The sequence below is a fragment of the Bombus terrestris genome, chromosome 3 (assembly GCF_910591885.1).
Source record: "Bombus terrestris chromosome 3, iyBomTerr1.2, whole genome shotgun sequence".
Classification (NCBI taxonomy): Eukaryota; Metazoa; Arthropoda; class Insecta; order Hymenoptera; family Apidae; genus Bombus; species Bombus terrestris.
This window is the reverse complement of record NC_063271.1, coordinates 3,816,275-3,828,358: the sequence shown is the minus strand read 5'-3', so window position 1 is coordinate 3,828,358 and position 12,084 is coordinate 3,816,275. Positions and strand designations below refer to the sequence as shown.

The 12,084-nt window shown below is 28.7% G+C and overlaps 3 protein-coding genes across 5 annotated transcripts; 1 reads left to right on the top strand and 2 right to left on the bottom strand.

The window, feature by feature from the left end:
• Positions 1 to 6: 6 nt before the first annotated feature.
• On the bottom strand, positions 7 to 3,206 carry LOC100645365 (MOB kinase activator-like 4). The gene is made up of 4 exons (XM_003394182.4): positions 3,049 to 3,206; positions 2,226 to 2,599; positions 1,998 to 2,132; positions 7 to 1,910 (listed from the first exon to the last, which is right to left on the bottom strand). The coding sequence occupies exons 1-4, from the start codon at positions 3,106 to 3,108 to the stop codon at positions 1,814 to 1,816; spliced, it is 666 nt and encodes a 221-aa protein (XP_003394230.3). The 5' UTR covers positions 3,109 to 3,206; the 3' UTR covers positions 7 to 1,813.
• A 146-nt stretch (positions 3,207 to 3,352) lies between these two features.
• On the bottom strand, positions 3,353 to 5,030 carry LOC105667138 (acyl carrier protein, mitochondrial). 2 transcript variants are annotated; one of them, XM_012320665.3, is made up of 3 exons: positions 4,751 to 5,030; positions 4,194 to 4,301; positions 3,353 to 3,681 (listed from the first exon to the last, which is right to left on the bottom strand). In XM_012320665.3, the coding sequence occupies exons 1-3, from the start codon at positions 4,907 to 4,909 to the stop codon at positions 3,502 to 3,504; spliced, it is 447 nt and encodes a 148-aa protein (XP_012176055.1). In that variant the 5' UTR covers positions 4,910 to 5,030; the 3' UTR covers positions 3,353 to 3,501. The 2 variants fall into 2 exon arrangements, with proteins under 2 accessions (XP_012176055.1, XP_012176054.1); XM_012320664.3 differs by lacking the exon at positions 4,194 to 4,301 and adding an exon at positions 4,033 to 4,149.
• Positions 5,031 to 5,324: 294 nt separating this feature from the next.
• LOC100645705 (TBC1 domain family member 9) lies at positions 5,325 to 12,011 on the top strand. 2 transcript variants are annotated; one of them, XM_012320666.3, is made up of 19 exons: positions 5,325 to 5,399; positions 6,446 to 6,612; positions 6,742 to 6,915; positions 6,989 to 7,085; positions 7,163 to 7,352; positions 7,431 to 7,507; positions 7,596 to 7,652; positions 7,725 to 7,929; positions 8,014 to 8,219; positions 8,306 to 8,592; positions 8,659 to 8,862; positions 8,937 to 9,268; positions 9,426 to 9,581; positions 9,651 to 9,836; positions 9,909 to 10,097; positions 10,279 to 10,441; positions 10,525 to 10,857; positions 10,933 to 11,054; positions 11,127 to 12,011. In XM_012320666.3, coding segments are annotated over exons 1-19 (3,366 nt in total). In that variant the 5' UTR covers positions 5,325 to 5,397; the 3' UTR covers positions 11,346 to 12,011. The 2 variants fall into 2 exon arrangements, with proteins under 2 accessions (XP_012176056.1, XP_003394234.1); XM_003394186.4 differs by lacking the exon at positions 5,325 to 5,399 and adding an exon at positions 5,406 to 5,569.
• Positions 12,012 to 12,084: the final 73 nt, after the last annotated feature.

The following is a 12,084-nucleotide window of genomic DNA, read 5'->3' as shown; positions in this document are numbered from 1 at the left end:
CAATGGTTCTTATTAAGTAAAAAGTTTATTCCTTGTCAGTACATGCATGTTTATTACAGAAATAATCACGCGCCTTCGGTGCATTTCTCTTATTCCAATCTCTATTAACTGATCTTATCGTTATTAGATTTCTTATTTACAAATTATATATACAGTATTACAATAGCATGCATGCACATTGCGGTCTTATAACATATACTATGAAAATTACAGTGCCTTCTACAGAAATTTAATTATAAGATCTTTTGTCTTTTGGTTTTAGAAAAAGTTATTCGCAATAGACGATTAGCAAACATCACATTTCACCAACAGTAAATGAAATTACTAAAAAATTCTTTCATGATGATTATGTTTCTCACCGTTGGTGAAACTGGAAGAGAGTACATTTTTGCATTTGTTTTTTTTTTTTTTTTAGTAATATATTCTTAGTATCAAATTCGTATAAGCTTACAAAAAACATTGTTTGAATTAATCACGATTGATACATTAATAAACCAATAAATTCCAAAGTATTCTTAATTCTTTTTTTCATTTTCATATTATGTCAATTACTACTATAAACTACTTATTATGGAGCTTAAGTATTCGGCAGTAGTATGGATAATCTCCCAGCACTGATATTGTTTTTCTTACCGAGAAAACTAGAGAACACTTTCAACTTTCTCATTGGCAGAATTATTAATCGGTAAAAAATTAATGTCAATTAATATAGATAAATGATTATAAAACAAACTAAAAAATAATATTCACTTGTATTCTCTAGTCTCATTTTTAAAAACGTGTGTTCCTTGATAATATAACAGATCCGTATCATCCTTCTTATGTTTAATACTTTACAGACAATAAAAATATAACGTTTTTAAACGGACTATGCGATATTAAGAGTTATACCGATAACAGGAGAAGAAAGTCAACATTTTAAGTTCAATCCCACATAAGATAAATATGTTATAAATAAGAACACTACACATTTACTATCATTACTAATAATGCATATAAATGTTTGCTTCATTTGGTTACTGCACGATGATTATAGTTACGTTATATTGATAACGTTTGCTACAGTAAATATATCCATTTTTTTATGATGACTCAATGAAGTAACAAAAAAATATCGATATTTAATGTTAGATTTCGAATTAGTCAAACACATCGTAATAAGGCTACTTACAAAAGAGAAATCTAAATTTATATATAGCGTCAATAAAATTAAATATTTTTATACAAAAAAGAAGGTACAAAATATATAAAGATATGCTATGTAAAAGATTGAATAATTTTATTCTAAATTTTCTTGAATTTCTTGTTATATTATTTCATGAAATGCCATTTGGTAAAATTATGTTTCCAAAAATATTTAAAATTATTTTGTTACATTAAAAATGTAAACTCATGTAAAATTCATTAGTACAGAATTATTTTAATTTAATGTATTATGTAGAAGGTATAATACATTTGTTTAAAATAAATTCATCTTTATACAAAGACTTAGTAATGGCTGGATCATAACTTCAACTATACCTTCCACACTTTACACATTCGATGATAAGTGAATACTATAAATATAATTTTTAAGCAAGAAAAGTTACTTTATACAATAAATTCCTGCTAGCAAAGACTGTATTAAAATGAATCTTAATTCAATTAATAACAAGAAATTCTAATGATATATTTCTAGACAGATTGCAAAAAATTTCAATACTCTTGTAATAATTAGAACTACAAGAGATATTTCAGCGATATATCAATATTACCAATGATTTCGTTAAATTTGACAAATCAATTTTGGACAATATAAATAAACATTCAAGTTCTACGCTTCACTTTCTGTTGTTCCTTCTTCTTCCATAATTGGTACTATTAAACTTTCTTTTGACATCAAATTATACTTTGTCACAAATGCTGTAAACCTAAAAGAAAAAAGATCAATGATCAAAATAAATGAATTAATAAAATACTGATACTTCTATCTATGCTTTTACGATTAATCATTCTACCTGCGGCATAAAAAAGTCTCATTCTCAAATTCATCAAATATTGTTCTATGATGATAATATGCATGAGAGAAGATTCTGTAAACTCTTCGGCTAACAGATCCAAGTTTTGCTACTGAAGATTCTTTGATACTTACTCTGAAGTAAAACATAAAGAAATAGAGAGATAGATAAAAAATATTTATATATTCTAATTATCTATAATAATCCTTTGATATTATTTTTATATACCTGCTAGGAAAATACTTATTACTGTTAAGCAAACAAGCTGCACCATCGAGTGTATGTCGTGTATAATCAATAGCTGGACATTCTTTAGGTGTTTTATGTGCAGCACACAGAAATATCCACTGTTCAGTAGCTGTCATTTGAGTACAAGCTTCTGGATGGCATTCTGCTTGCAGTCTTACTGTTAAACCATTGAGTTCCATACAAAACTGTCTTAAATGTTCGTATTTCCATACTGCTTCATCTTGTGCTTCTGGCATTTTCAATATTAGATCGACATTAGATGGATCTCTTCTAATCATCTGTTGAATATATTGTTGCACTGCCAACGTGCTGTCCATTTCTTCAAAGGGTTCATCAGGCCACCTACAAAAGTTCTAAACAAAGAAGGTTCTTAAATTACGAATGTTTAATAAGAAATGAGCAACCAGTGTCACTTACATGGCTCGCTTATTACGTGTACAATCTATTATAATAATTACTTAATTGTTAAAAAGCAGTAAATATTGTACTAAATATTATCTATCAAAATCTATATCTTTATCAGTAAAATGTATTTCTACAAATATATAACTATGGGCGTATTAGCATTTAGACACGATTAGTACGCTACTGAAAATTTAAAACAATGTAAACGAAATATAATAAATTATTAGTTTGTAAACAATAATTTCTTTATAGAGCGTTCATTGATTTTCCAAAGATATGTCAAAGGCACGTTTGGATATTTCTGTAAATACGCTGTACATAACCGAACCATCATTGAACGATAGCCTACAAGACATGAAAACAATAAATTCTCATGAAAGTTAACATTTTTATTAACCTTTGCTGTAGTTCCGGGTCTATTTCTTCTGAAGAATACACATCCGTCCGCCATCTTCATTTTTCCAATTGTTGCACTCGATTAGCGTGCACGTTCGATTGAATCAAATAAAAAAAAGATCTGAGTGTCGTAATGTCGGCCTAGTAGAGAGTAGCGACACCATATCACTGCCACTACAACTAGGTGGCACATGGTTCTCCATTTAAAAATAATGTATACTTAGATGTTTATATATGAAATAAAAATATGCAATAGACGTATACTTTTTTATTTGATATTAAATTAGAATAAATACAAGGCAATATAATTTAAAATTCAATCTAGTGATTCATTTTATTTTTATTATATTTATATTATATACAGAATAAGTAAAATCTAACTTTTACTTTCTAATATAATGATTTTAAAAATAAAAAAACTTGTCTAATGAGATAACTTATATTATGTGAATATTTATTCGTAAACATCCTCCCTATCGGCAACGTAACGTACTATATCCCTAGGTCGTAAAAGTTTCTCTGCATCCATATCTGGTATTTCAAAGCAAAATTCATCTTCCATGGCCATTATAATTTCTATGTGATCTAAGGAGTCCAAACCAAGATCGTCGATAAAATGAGAGTCCAAAGATAACTGCACAAAGTTAATTTTCTAATTATAATATGCTTCAAAAATTGGTAAACAATTGAATTTATGCATATATGTATATATATATATATATATATGTATAAATTTATTACAAAGACACTACGATTCAAGCGAGGTATTAATTAATAATTTCTTTTTTCTGAGAAGCTATCTATATCAAGGTGTTCCAACAGATATAGAAAATGAATGATAATGCTATTAAATATTACAATTTATATAAAATATGATTAATAAACTTATAAAAATTAAATTTTCAACAGAGATTGGTAAATTTTATCATTTGCACAATACTTTCACAAGTATCTTTTAATGTTATATTATCTTGTGAATAGATACCTTCTGAGGATCAACTTTATCATAGAGATTGAGTACTAATAGTACACGCTGGCGAATAAGATCAAGCGATAATGGTGCAGCATGACTGTACTGACGCACCTGCTTGACTCGTGTGCCCTGTAAAATAATAATATGTAAAAAGAAATATATAATTGTACAACCTTTTCATCAGTTATTTTATCAAAAGCTTTGACCACATTTAAAACACGATCTTCAAGTTCCTTAGTTTTAGGTGTTGCACTGTACAGACGTACAGATTGTATGTTTACCTATATATACAATATCATCATATATTATTCACGTGTCATAAAATAAATAGAACATATATATAACTAATATAATTATAATAATTCTATTATATATATTACAAAGCTTTTAATAGACATTATAGATGAATAGGAGAAGTATTGATTTTGAGTATATAACATGACAACTCTATATTTCTCGAACATGATAATATTAATGAAAGAAAATCTAAATTTTGGTGTCGTAAGATTGAATTTTACTGACTCTATTACTTTACGGATATTCAATCTAGTTAAAACATAACATACATACTAAACCAATGAAATATTCCGAATCTTATACTCTGAATACATTTATATTCACTGATTTCTTAAAATTCAGGTTATTTTGATTATATAATGTTCAAATTGAAGTACAATGTAGAAATGACCAGAAGGAATTTATGAAAACCATGGAAAAAGGCAGTGTTTACCTGCGGTACATGGGTGATGATATTTTGTCTATTACAGTGAAAAAATCGTTCATTTAATTGAAGTTGTGTAATGGCACTTCGTAAGCACGTTTGTCTGATTGAATTTCTAAATGTACCGGTATTTCTCATTAAAAGACGGACTCTTGCGAGAGACGCCATTTTCTCTACAATAAAAAATCTCCCAAGAAGACGTAACTTATTCCCGTACCCCAACTTCTACCGTATCGTAATTTTTACTACCACGGTTGGTTATTACTTAACAAGTTTACATGAATTAGAAATTGTAGCGACATCTACCTACAATATATTTACTGCAAAGTAAAAATTATTTTTCTAAGATTTCTCTATATATGTATACATACATAATACGTTAACAATTATAATTGTAAAAGATAATATTAACTTAATAATTACATAATTATTTATTTATAAATTTTGATATAATGATTTATATGTCACAATAATATTATTTATAATCATATTTTATTCAATTTGTATAATATATAAGAAATGTTAAAATGTTTCTCAGAAGATAAGAAATTTTTGTAAAACAAGAATGTTGAATATTTAGTAACATTTCAGATTGAGAATATGGCGAAATTGCAGGAATCGACGCAGCTGACAACGACCGACTCGTAGTGGAGTTCATGTTAGTATTTATCTTTGGCAAGTATTTTTTTCTGCTGACCAGACGGCGAATTTGCTAGTGTCTTGGATAAAGTGTGCTTGAATTCGTATCGTTAGTGCCATATGTGCTGGAAGAACAGTGGTCAATATGTGGGTGAAGCCACAAGAGGTTCTACTGGCAAATGCTCTTTGGTAAATTGATACGTGTATACGATGTTCAATGTTCCGTTACAATTACTGTTTACATCGTACGTCAAAGACAGCTGACAGACGTACACTCAAGGATTTAAGTAATTTTCGAGCATTTATTTATTTGCCAGAGTTCTACGAGCTTATGTATATACTAGTCTAAACAGAAAAATAATTATCTTTTTTTAATTGATTTGTCATTTTTGTATTGTATTTAACATAATATTATTTGTTTACATCTCGTAAATATATTTGACGGTATTAAACGTTACGTGTCCGTTAGATCTTGTTAGTTAGAGTTACTATCGTTAGAACCGTAAATCATCGCTAGATGTATTTTCTTACGTTATACATCATGCAGTGTAGGAGTATAAATTATAATACATTGTATGTGGGAGGGTGTATATGGTTTATTATCGATAACAGACATCCGCTTTATTAGAATCATATCGTCAATTATTATCTATGACATTAATTCATTCTCATTCGGTGATATGAGTAAAATACAAATGAATTTATGAATAAAATATAAATGAAAAAAGGTGAAAGATATTTACAAAAATGTAAATATAAAATTATGTAAAGTTGTTGCCTTTTTTTTGTAATATTATGGTTTACACAATAAAATTGTGGCCTTTACTACTGAAGTTTATTTGTCATATCTTTATTGTATTTTTTATGACTCGTTTCTACTTTAAAGGATTTATGTACCATACAATTGAGTTTATAACACTTCACTTTTATGTATTTTAAAAATACTTTGACATTACACCTAGTTTTTTTATTATGTTTTTTGAAATAAACAGAATTTATCTCACGTGTTAGAATGATTTTTAAACAGGAATGTTGTCTTTGAATTTTGTTGTCTCTGTCATGCAGGGTAACAGAACAAGCAACTGTATATTTTGTATTACAACGCCGTAAAGGACATGGAAAAACAAAAGGCCTTACTTCTATATTGGTGGGGACATTGGATAGCGTTTTTGACACTAAACCTCCACCATTTAGAATATTACATCAAACGCCATCATCAGAAGTTTATTGGGGTAAAATATTTCAATATAAATCAATAAGATAAAATACTTATATTTTTTATAGTTTCTTCATATTATATTAATATAAGAAATTGTTATTATAGATAAAAATCTTTTAAAAATAATTTTTTTAACTTATAGCAGTTGCATGTTCCTTGACACATGAAGAAATTTTACAAGATTGGGAATGGCTTCACTCAAACTTGATGGATACATTAACATCATTTGATACTGAAGAAGAAATAACTGAATTTGTTTGTTGTAAAATACAATCTATTATTGCAAATAATATACCAGACTGTCAATTTGCTGACGGTAAGTTATTATGAGAAATTGATCAAAAAATAAAATTTTTGTATAGTATTATTGAAGTCTATATTATCCACAGAAGAAGATCCAGAATCATTTAAAACCGTATCTTTTAAATTTCATCAACTTTTCAATATACCAAAAGAAGATAAATTGGTCAATTATTATTCATGCAGGTACTTGTATAATTAACTTAAAAGTATATAAAATTTCAATAAAATTTAGAAAATCTCATAACGCTGTATCTTTTTAGTTACTGGAAATCTCGTTTGCCTAGACAGGGGTGGTTATATTTATCAATAAATCATATGTGTTTTTATGCCTATATATTGGCAAGAGAAACAAAATTAATTATAAGATGGGCAGACATTACTGAATTAAGCAAAACTAATTCCATCTTATTTCCAGATAGTATACGTGTTGTAACTAGAGACAATAAAGAGGTAAATAAGATATTGTGATTGTTTATTATTTATATTATTACACTATCTGTAGCATTCAATATTTTATTTCATTTGCAGCATTATTTTTCAATGTTTCTTCATAAATCAGACACATATTCGTTAATGGAGCAGCTTACAAATATTGCTATGAAAAGGTAATATTATTTATATGCAATAGATAAGAATGTAAGAGTATAGATAGAAAATGTGCTCAATAAATTAATGTTATTTTATTTTTGCTAGGCTTATAGATGAAAAAAGTGGCTTTAACGAGGATAGAGAACTATTAAATAAACTGAGGTATTTGAAGTCACTTATAGGTTTCTGAATAAAATTTGTGTACATTGATTATAATGATAATTATATTTTCAGCAAAAACGTACCTAAAAAACCATCCTTTTTAAAAAGAGATCTTGATGCAAGAGCACATTCTGAAGCTTATAGATTACAATTCAGACTACCAGGAAATGAAAAATTAGATGGTAGTATTGATGCAACATTATGGACACCATACAATAAAAGATATGCCTGGGGAAAAATATTTCTTTCCCAGAATTACCTTTGTTTTGAAAGCAGAGTAAATATATTGATTATTTTAAATAAATGTAAATATGTATAAATTTATGTTTAATTACGTAGTTCAATATCCATTTCATTGTAGGTAAGAGGATTAGTAAGTTTAGTTATACCTTTAAGAGAAGTAAGGCTTATTGAACCAGCTGAAAATCAGTCAACTAGTACAGGAATAGACAAATCTATTCTAGTAACAACTGCTCGATCGTCGTTTTTATTTGCTCAGATTCACGATCGAGATTTTGTTGTTCAGAAAATATCTGAATTATTAGCAAAATCTAAACTATCAAATTTGTAAGTTTCCACTTAATATTTTTAGTTTTGACCATACAATTTAATATGTAATATATCTATATAGTAATTAATATATTTTCAAATAGGAGCGTCGATCACGCATTTTTTCATAATAGTTTACATAGTGATAGCAGCAATGGGGAAACTAAAACCGCTAATGACTGGAAACCACAACCACCATTAATGACTCTGTTTAAAGCTCCATTAAGCAATGAAGCGACACTAAAACAAGAAGCTAAAGAAAAACAATGGGAACTCCATTTTGCAGAGTATGGTAGAGGTATTACAATGTACAGAACAACAGAGACAGCAAAACTTATAATCCAGGGTATACCACAGTCTCTTAGAGGAGAAGTTTGGCTTACCTTTTCAGGTAATGCAGTCAATATAATAATTACCATATAATTGAATGATATAACATAGTTCAATTTATTTCTAGGTGCGTTAAACGAAATGGTAATGAATCCAGGACTTTATAAATCGTTAGTTGACCAATCATTGGGTAAGTCTTGTCAAGCAAATGAAGAAATAGAACGAGATTTGCATCGTTCTTTACCCGAGCATCCAGCATTTCAATCTGACACTGGAATCAGCGCTTTAAGAAGAGTTCTTTCTGCATACGCTTGGAAAAATCCACAAATCGGTAAAAATTTTATTCGTAAAATTTATCATTATAAAGTTTTCAAAAATTATTTAATCTTAATTGTCTTAAAACAGGCTATTGTCAGGCCATGAATATAGTGGCTTCAGTTCTATTGATCTATTGTTCAGAAGAATCTGCTTTCTGGCAGTTATGTAATGTATGTGAATCGTTATTACCTGATTATTATGACAGAAGAGTAGTCGGTGCTCTTGTTGACCAAGGTCTTTTAGAAGAGCTAGCTGCTGAACACTTACCAACTTTACATGCTAGATTGCAGGAACTTGGTCTCATTAAAGTTATATCACTTTCATGGTTCTTAACCATATTTTTAAGCGTTATGCCAACTAGTAGCGCAGTAAATATAATGGATTGCTTTTTCTATGATGGAGCGAAAGTAATTTTCCAGGTATAACATATTTTATGTACATATATTTTGTTTTTAGCTCCTTAATTATTTTTTATTAGCGAAGATATTGAATTTTATTGATATCCTTTCTAATGAATACAGAATAAAATACATACAGAAGAAATTTGAAGTAAACAGGTCTTTCTTCCTGTGTCAGATAGCATTGACAGTACTGGAGTGGAATCAGGATAAATTGTTAAATTGCTGTGACGATGGTGAAGCAATGCAGTTATTAACAGATTACCTTGGGGGTGTATTCAATGATGAAGGACTTATACTTCCTAGACCAGTTGATAGTGCTGCTCCTAATAGAGTAAAAACGCTTTTATGCATTTGTTATATTTACGGAGATTCATGATTTTATTTGTATTTATTATTTTAGAGTATATCTGTTCAGACTTTAATATATGAAGCATATTCAAGATATGGATCTTTGACTATTGGTGGAATAGAAAGACTTCGTTTAAAACACAGGCTTAGGGTAGTTCAAAGTTTGGAAGATGGAATCGAGAAAAATGTAATTAGAAGTGTTATTGTTGACAAATATATGACAATGGAAGAACTGCAGGTATTAATATATTTAAGAAAGTATACGTTCAGAAAACACAAATGCTTAAAAAACAATGTTATCACTATCTAGGATTTGTTAAGTTTAGTAAGAGAAGAATTAATGAGCCAACGAAAATCTGAACCTGATCGTTATGATCCAACACAGCCACCTTATGAGGCATATAAAGTAGATTTTGAACTATTTAGGATATTATTTGGTGGCTTGTCTCCATGGGGAAAATGTAGTCAAGCTGAATCTCTTGCCGCCCGATTATTTCGTGTAAGTTAATCGAATTTTACAAAATAATTTTCTACTTTTAAGTGTAGTTATTTATAACAAAAAAAGAAAATTATGAAAAATAATAGATAATATTAGAGAATTAACATCCATGTGTATGTTAGTTTTATTGAATAAGATCAAGCAAATACAGAAAATGTTCATAAGTAGTATTGTATATCAGTTAATGGATCGTAATCGTGATGGACTACTGAACTTTCGGGAATTAGTACAAGCGATTGGTATGACCGCAACTGCAGATTTAACACAAAGATTAAAACTTTTATATACTCTGCACTTACCACCATTACTTACACCTGTTGATTTCGAATCGCCAACGCATTCTGGTAAATATTATTTTATAATTAAAAGCATTATAATAAGAATCTGTTTATTGTTACTTTAGACAAGTTAAACATATCAATATTAGATGGTGCTGAAGTAGCAGCAGAAGCTACAGATTTTTTTGACAGTATGGAACAAAGCGTTGCTTCTTTAGAAATGCCAGTTAGTTTAGCGGAAGAACCGAGTATCGGTACTTTATCTCGGTCGACAAGTTTGACCAGCCAGGGAGATCAATCATGGGAAGTTCAAAGCATGGGAAGCTTACGCTCCATGATAGCATCCAAAGACAGCCCACTGGATCTTAAAACTGTGCCAAAAATGTCACAAAGACATTTCATTGCATTATGGAAAACTCTTTATGACATGTTCCCTGCACAACCAGAAGAACAAGAAACTTACCATTGTATAGCTTCAATAGGTAAATTACACACATATCAAAGTGCTATTACTACTTGAATCCATATTAAATAAAAAACATTTTCCTTACATACAGGTACGCTTTTACTCCAATTAGGCGATGTTGGTAAAAAGTTTTACGTCGGTCGAGATGAGTCTGAAGACAGTTTACTTTTGGCAGCTATTGCTGTTCAACAAACACCTCCAGCTGTGGAACGGGTAACATATTATTTATATTAAGTAAGTTATCTTAGAGTATATTATAAATTGTACATAAAACATGATTTTTAGTCACATGATCGCAATGGGAATCCGTCAAATGTAGTTGCATCTACTGGTCCAGATTGGTCAATAAGTGTCGAACAGTTCTTGGCATCTGCCTTAACAGGTCAAGCTATAGTTGATTTTTTTAGTAAAAGAGCAGATCTTTCAGAATCGATTACAACTTTAAAAAATCGTAGGTTTAATCGCGTTCATTCCTTATCAGACACTCCTGTGTTAAATGTTTGATACGCAGGTTTAACTGTTTACGAGAATAGTGTAAGATATATGTAAAATTTATAAAGTTATAGATTGCCTTGAATAATTGACCAGTAATTTCGTTTCCTAAGGAAATTTCTACATTCATTGCAATTAGATAAATAAATCTTAGTTAAAAGATAGGTTTGTAATGTGCAAAATACATTTTTGTAAGAAAATAGTAGTTAACATGAATTTAAAAAAAAATTATAATATAATGTTTCAATGCAGTAATTCAAGTAGCATCTAAATTTTACTTGGTATTACTCTTATATTTTTTATTGATTCCGAAATTACAGATATAAAAAACGTTTAGTCCTTTATATCTTTAATATTATTGCTTTTTCTTTTTTTAATAAGCAATATTATGTACTAATTTACTTTAAAGATAAAATTTTACTGCAAATGTGATTAAGAATTAATTATTCTTTCAAAATTATTAATCTTTAAATATATATAAATCTATTGGCCTAATCATACAATATAATAATCATACTGATAAAAATCGAAAGATGGTATCAATAGAATATACTCAGGGTAATATGTCTGACATGTTAGTTCCAAATCAGTTCCATCACATTTTAACAATATTCATGCTTGAAGATGAAGTTCCCAATAAATGATACTAATATAATATAACAGAAATATTTTTTAGAATTAAAGTGTATTGAATACTTACAAGTTTCCATATTTTCCCAATTATGATATGAGGGACATATGCACAAAATCA

Bases quoted from the DNA above. Each gene is read 5' to 3' on its own strand.
- LOC105667138 (XM_012320664.3), bottom strand. From the start codon at position 4,909: ATGGCGTCTCTCGCAAGAGTCCGTCTTTTAATGAGAAATACCGGTACA. The intron at 4,150-4,750 runs GTAAACACTGCC...ATTATTTTACAG, and splicing joins TCATCACCCATGTACCGCAG to GGCACACGAGTCAAGCAGGT. The intron at 3,682-4,032 runs GTATCTATTCAC...AACTTTGTGCAG, and splicing joins ATAAAGTTGATCCTCAGAAG to TTATCTTTGGACTCTCATTT.
- LOC100645705 (XM_003394186.4), top strand. From the start codon at position 5,526: ATGTGGGTGAAGCCACAAGAGGTTCTACTGGCAAATGCTCTTTG. The intron at 9,837-9,908 runs GTATTAATATAT...ATCACTATCTAG, and splicing joins TGACAATGGAAGAACTGCAG to GATTTGTTAAGTTTAGTAAG. The intron at 10,858-10,932 runs GTAAATTACACA...CCTTACATACAG, and splicing joins CCATTGTATAGCTTCAATAG to GTACGCTTTTACTCCAATTA.
- LOC100645365 (XM_003394182.4), bottom strand. From the start codon at position 3,108: ATGAAGATGGCGGACGGATGTGTATTCTTCAGAAGAAATAGACCCGGA. The intron at 2,600-3,048 runs GTTAATAAAAAT...TTCTTTGTTTAG, and splicing joins GACCCGGAACTACAGCAAAG to AACTTTTGTAGGTGGCCTGA. The intron at 1,911-1,997 runs GTAGAATGATTA...TTTTTCTTTTAG, and splicing joins GAGACTTTTTTATGCCGCAG to GTTTACAGCATTTGTGACAA.